The 10,241-nt window shown below is 50.7% G+C and overlaps 1 protein-coding gene across 1 annotated transcript in view; it reads right to left on the bottom strand.

Moving 5' to 3' along the window:
* Positions 1 to 3,786: 3,786 nt before the first annotated feature.
* The window catches only part of Chst12 (carbohydrate sulfotransferase 12), a 20,375-nt gene continuing 13,920 nt past the window's right edge, over positions 3,787 to 10,241 (bottom strand). The window contains exon 2 of the mRNA XM_021186760.1: positions 3,787 to 5,477. Coding sequence (XP_021042419.1) covers positions 4,139 to 5,398 — 1,260 coding nt within the window. The 5' untranslated portion in view covers positions 5,399 to 5,477 and the 3' untranslated portion in view covers positions 3,787 to 4,138. The remainder of the gene's footprint in view (positions 5,478 to 10,241) is intronic.

Genomic DNA, 10,241 nt, shown 5'->3' with positions numbered 1-10,241 from the left:
TGCTGGGATTAAAGGCGTGTGCCACCACGCCCGGCTCCCAGCAGACGATTTATATTTAACAAGGTTTACAAGATTTAGGATTCTAGTTGTTGCGACCAGCAATTGAGCTACCATTGTTGTTGAGTTAAGTTTGTGTGCTGTTTTCCTTCACGCGGTGGCTCAACTAGGTTCCAGAGAGAAAGGGATGGCGGCAAAGCGTGGGTTTGCCTGATATTTACCCCACAAAAAGCTGTGGGAGTTTTGAAGTATGAGACTGGCGTGGTAGCGACCCGCCAGTAGGAACTTAGCGAGCTGGGTGGAGATGTTTCAGGAGCTCCAGGCCAGAGAGTCTGCCCAGAAGTGATCACCCTGTTGGTACCATGTGGCCTGCTGGTGCCTGGTATAGTTCAGGATATTGGTGATTTTTTTTTTTAATATTTATTTATTTATTATATGTAAGTACACTGTAGCTGTCTTCAGACACCCCAGAAGAGGGCATCAGATTTCCTTATGGATGGTTGTGAGCCACCATGTGGTTGCTGGGATTTGAACTCAGGACCTTTGAAAGAACAGTCGGTGCTCTTAACCACTGAGCCATCTCACCAGCCCCCTGGTGATCTTTTTAATATTTCCCACAACAACACACACACACACACACACACACACACACAGACATACATAAAACTAGAAAACAAAAAAGCACACAGAAGACCCCTCTTTTTCAACAGGGCCTCAGGTATTCCAGGGTAGCCTCAAGCCCAATAGAAGCTAAGGGTGACCCCTAACTCCTGATCCTCCTGCCTCCACCACTGGAGTTCTAGGATTACAGACAGGCACTCCCATGTTGGTTTATGCAGCGCTGGGGGTGGAGCCTGGGATTCCTGTTATGTCAATCAAGAGCTCTGTTGCCTGAGCCAGGCCCCGGTCCAGATGCTGTTTCGCTGTGGCGCCTTTCGTGTGAGCACTGAACACAGGCACCGGCACCGGCCTTCTCTAAGCAGAGGAACGCCCTGTGTTTGGGGAGGCTGAGGTGCTGGGTGCCCTGGCCCAGAACCGCCATTACTCACAATGAGACACCACGCAGAGGACTCTTGGGGGGTGTCTTTTCTCCAACCAGGAACAGAGGTGTCGTTTCCTGTCAAGGAGACCCATAGCCGGTGACTAACACAGCACAGGTGCCCTCCCCTTGCAGGTGAGAGCCAGGTCTTGGGTAAGGTGCTACACTGATTAGTCCATCTACCCGCCACTCAGTGACACACGGTGTGTGGTCCAAGCCAGCAGGAGGATGTGAGAGCAGCCACTCAGCTGGGATGCAGTGGATTCACTGCATCCCAGGTCTGTGTTGATGAAGAGTCAAAGGGCCAGTGCAGCGGCTTGGTGTATGCGGAGGTTGCTGTGCAAAAGTAAGGACTAGAGCTCAGCTCCCCGGTGCCAGTGTAGGCATCGAAACAAACAGGTTTGGCAGTGTGCACCTGTCACCCCAGCATTAGGGGGCAGAGATGAGAGCCCCACGCTCCTATGAATTCCACCATGTCTATCTTGCTACAATGGAATGATTTGTCTCAGCCGTGAATCAAAATAAATCGTCCCCTCTGTGCTGACAAGACTGCTCAGCAAGGGGGCTGGTGAGATGGCTCAGTGGGTAAGAGCACCCGACTGCTCTTCCAAAGGTCCAGAGTTCAAATCCCAGCAACCACATGGTGGCTCATAACCATCCGTAACAAGATTTGACGCCCTCTTCTGGAGTGTCTGAAGACAGCTACAGTGTACTTACATATAATAAATAAATAAAATCTTAAAAAAAAAAAAAAAAAAAAGACTGCTCAGCAGGTAAAGTGCTTGCTGCCAAGTCTAACATGAGTCCACTCTCTGGAGCTCACATGGCAGGAGCAGAGAATCGACTCCTGCAAGCTGCTCTCTGAATCCACATGTGAGTGTGCATGTTTGTGCACATACACGCACACATAAGTGAATGTAATTTAAAGCCTTATCTTTCCTTCTGATGTTTGGCCACAATAATGTGTAGGTAACTGGTTATCTCCCTGCTGGTTTGATTCAGACTCTCCAGTAGAAATCCTTGATCCCATGACTCAGTGTTGGCAGAGGAAGGAGATGGTCATGAATATTCATTACTCTTCATGAATATTAATGCCAATGTGACTAGTTTATAATGCTAAAAAAATAACCAGTGCCTGCCTATACAAACACTAACTCTGAAGGCCCTGTGGCATCTCTTTCTTATTTTCTTTTCTTGGTTTTTCGAGACAGGGTTTCTCTGTGTCGCCCTGGCTGTCCTGGAACTTACTCTGTACACCAGGCTGGCCTCGAACTCAGAAATCCTCCTGCCTCTGCCTCCCGAGTGCTGGGATTAAAGGCATGCACCACCACACCCATCTGGCATCTCTTTTTCTTAATGGGACATCTTCAATTATAGTTTGTCAAATACCAACATATTCAATAGCACAGTCAGAACCCTGTGTGTTAAATTAAACACCACATATGCAATTTTTCACTGAGGGACTCTATATAGGTGCTCTATCACTGAGCCACACCTCAGCCCCTCACTGGGGGATTCTAGGCAGGGGCTCTACCACTGAGCCACGCCTCAAGCCTATCATTGGAGGCAAGCACTCTATCACTAAGCCCTCTTTTAAGTTTTGAGACAGGCTCTCACTAAGTTGTCTTGAAGTCACACTATAGCCCAGGCAGGCCTTAAACTTTGATCCTCCTGCCTCAGCATTCCAAGTAACAGGGATAATAGACTCATATCATTAGGCTTGGACACTTGGGTTAAAGGAAGCGCTAGAGTGGACAGTTCGCTTTGCTCTGAGGATCTGACCTGAAAACAATTTATTTCTAATGTCATATCATTAGGGAGCCCGGAAGATTTATCTCTGCTTCCGCTTCTCAAATGCATCACATTATAACAGGGCTCTGGGGCCAGAGAGGGGCTCAGGGGCTAGGAGCACTAGCTCTTCTTCCAGAGGATTTAGGTTCAGTTCCTAGCACCCACGTCAGTCAGCTCACAAGAATTCCAACACTCTCTTCTGGTCTCCTCAGACACCTGCGCTGAGATGGGATTTCACACTCAAAGGATGCACCTGCCTCTCCTTACGAATAGAGGAGGCAAAGGGGCTGGAGAGATGATGTCTCCGTGGTATCAAGCACTGCCTACTTCCCGGAGGACCTGACACTCCCATGGTGACTCACAACCCTCTGAAACTCAATCCCTGGAGACCCAGTGCTCTCCTCTGGCCTCTGTGGGTATTCCGTACACGTGGTGCCCAGCCATACAGGCAGGCAAAACACACCCATTCATATAAATATTTTTTTAAAAAAAATAATTATTTAAAACAAGTAATTATTTAAAAAATAATTTTTTAAAAAGCCTGTGATGGCTGGGTAGTTTGGGTTCGGGGGTGGGGGGGAACGGACTAGGGGAGCTTGAAGCTGAAGGTGCTTGCGCTCTCAGAAGCAGGTGATGTATGAGACTCAGGCGCACTGCTTCCTGCATGGTGACATCACTCCCTCCCACCCTTCCTGGCTGCTGCCTCCTGTGTGAGAGCCCCACAGGAGCTGACATGAGTCAGGCCCTCTGAGCCTGGGGGGGGGGGGTTGTTACAGTAACCACCCCCTATCCCCACTACCCCCACCACCTAAGACAGCCAGCTTCAAATTTAGGCTCTTCTCCAGTGAAGACACATTTGAGATGTTCCACCTCCCAGGAAGGAGGCTATCCCATGAGCCCCTGGCTCCCTTCCTGTGTATGCTTCTTGCCTGACCCAAAGAACCACAGGAACGCCAGGGTGCGGGCGCCACACTTTACTCCTGCTTCCTCCCACTTTCGTATTAAATATATCTGAAATATATTAATCTTAGAAAACAGTATTTAACACAGTGTTCCATGAATACAGGCCGTGGAGTAAACAAATCCAGATTGCAAAAGGGTGGGGGTGGGGAGCGCAAAACTCGGCAGGGTGAGGTGCTTGGTACCATGGTCTCCAGATGTGAGAGGCGTGGCATCCTCCGCCTGTCACACCAGGAAGCAAAGGGAGCCAGGAGAGAACCCAGAAGGCCACAGGGTTCCATCCTCAAGGGACCGCCCGCCTCATGGGACAGTCATTCAGTTTATTAGGGCAGCGTGAGGGCTTATGGGAGCTCAGTCCCTGAGCAGGTTTTCTGGCTTGGGGTAGCCAAAGAGAACAAAGTCGGCCTCGTAGAGTTTATAGAGCTGTTGCCTCCATGCCAGGGGGATGTCGGCAAACCAGCCTTCTTCCCAGCTGCTGGCCGTCCTGTTCCGGTAACTGGGGGGGAAGTGGAGCTGGGAGTCTACCTTGAGGAACCTCAGGAGCTGGGCAGCGTCCTCATCCAGCGTCTCCAGCTTCCCCACGAAGTCATAGTCTATCTGGCACGGGTGGCAGAGGCGGTACACCTGTCGCCAGTGCTCGTTGAAGGGCGCCAGCTTCTCCGTGTGTGGGTCCAGGAGGTACTGGATGAAGTTGGCGAAGGTGACCTTGAGGCCGGCGCTGAAAGCCTCGCTCACCGAGGCGGGCAGGCTGGTGTGGTTGGCGTACAGCCGGAGCATGGGCACCGCGAACTTGCGGTAAAACTCCTCGTTCTCCAGCTCGAACTTGCTGCGGAAGGCTGAGATGAGGCGCACAAAGGGGTCGCGCACGAACAGGAACTTGGTGTACTTCTTCAGCTTGACCTTCATGAGGTGACGGGAAAACTTCCCGTAGCGGCGCCAGAACTTGTTGAAGGTGAGGTGTGTGCTGGTATTGTGCACGTGTTCCCGGGGGATGTCCAGGGGGTCTCGGTAGGGGCTGCCCCGGTCCAGCAGACTCTCGCTCAGCACGATCATCACTCGCTTCCAGTTGGTGCAGGCCACCTTGGGCACGTAGCAGTAGATGACCCCGTGGCGGTCGTCCACGATCAGGTGGTTCAGTTCGTAGTTGGGGATGTCGTCAAAAGAACGGTCCTTGGTGGGGAATGCCAGGCTGGCGTTGGCACAGAAGTCTCTCAGCAGGCTCCTCCTCTCGGCCTGCTGCCTGTCCCGGTCAGGGTTCTGCTGGGCATCATGGGTGGACCAGTCGTAGCCTCTCACGTTCTCCTCCATGTGGCCCAGGACTGGCTTGCTGGGGACCGGCGCCGGGGACTGCTCAGTTTTTCTCCTGGCAAGGTCGTCGTGCTTTGTGTCAGAACTAAGGAGCGTATCCAAAAGCTCATCCACGTCGGATGTGAACACGTTCTCCTCCACCAATCCCTGGGTGGGAAGGGGTTCTAGGATTTGTGGCCTGGAGAGAGACGTGTGCAGATAGAAGTGGGCGGTGCCCACGTTGTCCCAATATACAATGATCAAAAGGATCATGAGGGCCGACCCTAGTACCAGCCACAGCCGGAAGAGCCGCGGCTTGGTCATGCTGCCCTGGGCTGGGCCCACTCCTGGCCCTTCACTTCAGCCTTGGGCACAGCTGGGACATGGTCCCTGGGAGACGGACCTGGAAAGGCCAGAACACACCAGGTTAGAGGTTCAGAGCAACATGGCCTGGACTCTTCTCCCACACGCAGGGCCTTGGGTGAGTGGCCGGATCCCCCTCACCCACTTCCCCCCAACCAGCCCACTTGCTTTTGCGTCTCCAGCATCCCTGTATAAATTCTGGTTGGGGCTTCACTTACTTCATCTTGGGGAGTCACCAAAGTAAGCAGAGAAAGGGTAGGGGCTAGGCAGCTGTCCCAGGGGACAGAGAGCTTATCCTGCAAACATGAGAACCCAAGTGAGATCCTTAGAATCCAACTCATCCAGGTGTGGCCAGGCACATTGGTGACACCCTTAATCCCAACACCAGAGAGGCAGAGGCAGGCAGATCTCTGTGAATTGGAGGCCAGCCTGGTCTACATAGTAAGTTCCAAGACAGCCAGGACCATGTAGAGAGACCCTGTCTCAAAAAAACAGAAAAGCGTGGTGTGGCGGCACACCCTTTTAACCCCGGCACTTAGGGGACAGAAACAGGAGGGTCTCCGAATTTGAGGCCAGCCTGATCTCTACAGTGAGTTTCGGGATAGCTAGGGCTAAACAGAGAAACCCTATCTACAAACCACCCCCACCCCACCCCAAACAAACAAACAAACAAACAAACAAACGCCAGATGTGGAGGTGTGTGTTCTTGTAATCTCAGCACTGAGGATGCAGAGACCGACAGGAGGATTCCTGGGCCATGCTGGCCAGCCTCATGTCCCAGAGAGGGACACTGTTTAAAGGAGAAGGTGCAGGGTCCCAAGGGGATGATGCCTGCGGCTGACCTCTGACCTACACATACATACAACCTACACGCATGTGCACCTGCACATATACACACTCACATACACCCCACGTGGAAACCCCACACACAAACCCCAAGACGGATGGTTCTGAAGATGATACCTGCGGTTGACCTATGGCTTCTCGCCTTTGTATACCGCCCCCCTCTTTCATATACACACACAGACATATAAAATAAATCTTAAAAAAAAAAAAAAAACAGATCACAACCACCCATAGTGAGGTCTGACGCCCTCTTCTGGTGTGTCTGAAGACAGCTACAGTGTACTTACATATAATAAATAAATAAATCTTTGGGCCTGAGGGAGCAGGACCAGAGCGAGTGGCGCAGGAGCGAGCAGAGGTCCTGAGTTCAATTCCCAGCAACCACATGATGGCTCACAACCATTTGTACAGCTACAGTGTACTCATACACATAAAATAAATAAATAAATCTTAAAAAAACAAAACAGAAAGGAAAGAAAAGGATTTCCCAGAAAATAACCATGCAGGGAAGTACTGAGTTTGAGAGCGAGGAGGTTGCCATGGACGTCCCTCACCAGGAGGCTGAAGCTGCCCAAGCCACCCTTCTCCTACAACCCTGCCACTGTGCATGCTCGGACTGAGCAGGCGCAGCTGAGCCACACCCTACACGGCACGCAGCGGGACATCAGGAAAGCGGCCTGCCTCTGGCACGGGTGAGCCCCATGTGGATGGCATGAGCCTAAAGCCCAGGTCAGGAGTGAGGGATCTGGTCCCCAGGTTCCAAAGCATGATCAGGGGTCCCCAAGGACGTGCAGCTGTCCCATGAAAGACCAAGGTCATGCTCATAGTAGCTTAGTGACAGATCTAGTAACACCCATTCCACTTAAGCTCAGCACCAAAGGGAAAGCGTACCAGGTCTCCTGGAGATCACCCCTCACACGGCAAAGCGGGTACAGCATCCCACTTGCATCCAAGTTCCTGGTGGCAACCATGGGGTCCACGCAGAAAGCTGATCTCCAACCCCCATCCACAGGGGCAAGAGGTACTGTGTCCTCAGCCTGATGGTAGCCGGGGCCTTGACCCTACCTGGAGTCACGCGCTAGGAGGAGCTGGTTAGATGGCGCGGAGTGGGACAGCCAAACTGACTCCCTGCCAGTCTCACAGCAAGACCCAGAGGGGCCTGAGCCCACCTTTACCCCCAGCGCCACGGCGGGGAGTCAGGCAGACAGAGGAGACGAAGGCAGAGCTGACTGTCACTCTACTTTCTCCATTCCTTTCCAACAGGACAGAAAATATTAGTCATACAGATGCTAACCGAAAGCAAGCAGAAGCGGTTATATTAGCAGCAGATGAAGAAAACTTCAGAAGAACTCAAGGAAAGATGTTGCATCATCACAGAAAACCCAACCCACAAAGAAGACAGGAATAACCACAAACACACGTGTCACACAACATGGTTTCAAAATACATAAAGCAAAAATTCAGACTGGGGATGTAGCTCAGATGGCAGATCCTGAGCCCTGGATGCTGTCCCCAGAACTGCATACAACTAGTTGTGGTGGCACATGCCTGTACTCTGAGTACTCAGGAGGTGGAAGCAGGAGGATCAGGGATTTGGGCCACATAGTGAGTTTGTAGATAACCTGGGCTACATAAGACCCTCTCTCCCCTCCCTGCCAAAAAAGTTGTTGTTGTTGTTTTTTAAATGTATTTTAAAGGTATACTTGGGAGGGAGGATCCATAATTGTAGTTGGAGACTTGAACATTCCCTTCTTTTTTTTACATTTGATTTTGTTTGATTACATGAATTTGTCTGTCTGTCTGTCTGTCTGTCTGTCTGTGTGGGTATCTGCATTTGAGTGCAGATGACTTCAGAGTCCCTGGAGCTGGAGTCACAGGAGGATGTGAGGATTGGGAATCAAACTAGGGTCCTCTGTGAGATCAGCACACCCCAACTGCTGAGCCATCTCTCCAGTCCTCACTAGGGTCCTCTGTGATAGCAGCATACCGTGACTGCTGAGCCATCTCTTCAGTCCTAACATTCCAGTCTTGATAACGGAGAGAACCACAGGCCAGGACGGAGTCGACAGATGAATGCTTCCTGATACAGTTGAATTCACCCTTTTCCCTTCAGCGCAACAAGGCATTCAACGCAGTAGGCTAAGCATAGACATAGTTAACAGAAATCTTCAAATACTTGGGAATCAAATGGCCCTCTTCTAAATAACCTCTGGGCTAAAGAATTTTTGTTATTGATTGTTCTTTGAGATATTGCTTCGCCATATAGGCTAGACTAGTTTCAATTTGCCATCCATCCTCCTTAGCACCTCATGTACAAGCATGTACCAGTGTGCTTGGCCTCAAAAGAATGTTTTAAGCACATGCATGGGCATGCATGCGCACGCCAGAACACACAGGTGGGGGTCAAAGGACAACTTCTCTGTCGGTCCTCCCCTCCCTTGTGTTTTGAGGCAGCATCTCTTATTCCAGCCCTTGTGCTTATTACCCACGTTCGGCTAACTCTTCCCTCTGTGCCTCCTGTTTTGCCTTAGGAATGCTGTATTAGACACACAGCGCTGTACCTGGCTTTCTATGTGGGTTCAAACTCGAGTCATCACACCTGCACAGCTGACACTTTACCTCCAGAGGAGCCTCTTCAGCCCCTTAAAGGAAAGACGTAAAAGGACATCATGTCGGACTGAATGAAAACTGAGAACACAATGCATTGAGACCCACAGACTCTAGGCCAGCAGGGCCCGCCCGAGGCACTGCAACGGGGGAGACCACAGATCGGTGGTCTAAACTCTGCCAGGTGTGGTGGCTCATGCCTGCAATTCCAGCAGAGGCGAGAGGATCTCCATGAGTTCAAGTTCAGGCTGATGCATATAGTGAGACCTGGTCTAACAAGCAAGCGAACAAAAACAAGCAATTATCTATTTATATAGATAAATAGATAATAACTTGTAATATCTATTATCTACTTATATAATTATATAAATAGATAATGTTTATAAACAGTAAATATATATTTAAATAGATTAAAAACACCCACCTCTCACAACTGGGAAAGGGGGAGATAAACCAAAATTCTGCAGGGAGAAACAAGGACTAGAGCAGAAACCAGTGAACCAGAATACAGGTGAGATAAAGAAATCCAGGAGACAAAACCCTAGCTTTTCAGCAAGGATGGTGATGCCCATGTGTGCCCCACTGTGGTGACTGAGATAAAAGGACTGTGACCTCAGGCTAGACAGGACTCCACAGTCACACCCTGTCCATAAACACTACAAGTATCGGGCCAGCCATAGTGCTGAGTGGGAGAGGAAACTGAGTGGACTGTGGGGGCCGCAGCTCACTCTCCCATAGGATGTCCTCAATGTCACAGTGCTGACAGACCTGCTTATTTACAATGTGGAATGGCGGGCTGGAGAGACGGCTCAGTGGTTAAGCACATTTGCTGCTCTTGCAGAGAGCCAGCGCTTGTTTCCCAGAACCTTCAGGACAGCCCGCAGCTGCCTTGGAACTCCCGTCCTGGCCTCTCTGGGCACCAGGCACACATATGGTTCCCAGACATACATGCATGCAAAATTCTCAGATATGTCAAATAAGTAAGTCTTTAAAAACAAACAAACAAAATGTGGAATGAAGGTATGCATGAAAATAGGTCCGTCAGTAAGTCCTATCTGGGTTTTTATAGGAAGTAAGACATAGTACTAAATCCAGAGTTTTCCTCTAATGCCACACTGTGGATGAAACTCAAGGTTTCACACACAACAGGCAATCACTCTCTGGCTGAGTCACATCCCAGCCCCTCCCTGGGGGATTCTAGGCAGGGGCTCTACCACTGAGCCACACCCCAGCCCCTCACTGGGGGATTCTAGGCAGGGGCTCTACCACTGAGCCACACCCCAGCCCCTCACTGGGGGATTCTAGGCAGGGGCTGTACCACTGAGTCACACCCCAGCCCCTCACTGGGGGA

Source organism: Mus pahari, chromosome 23, assembly GCF_900095145.1.
Source record: "Mus pahari chromosome 23, PAHARI_EIJ_v1.1, whole genome shotgun sequence".
NCBI classification, from domain to species: Eukaryota; Metazoa; Chordata; class Mammalia; order Rodentia; family Muridae; genus Mus; species Mus pahari.
Note: the sequence above shows the minus strand (reverse complement) of the source record. Positions and strands in the feature narration are given on the sequence as shown.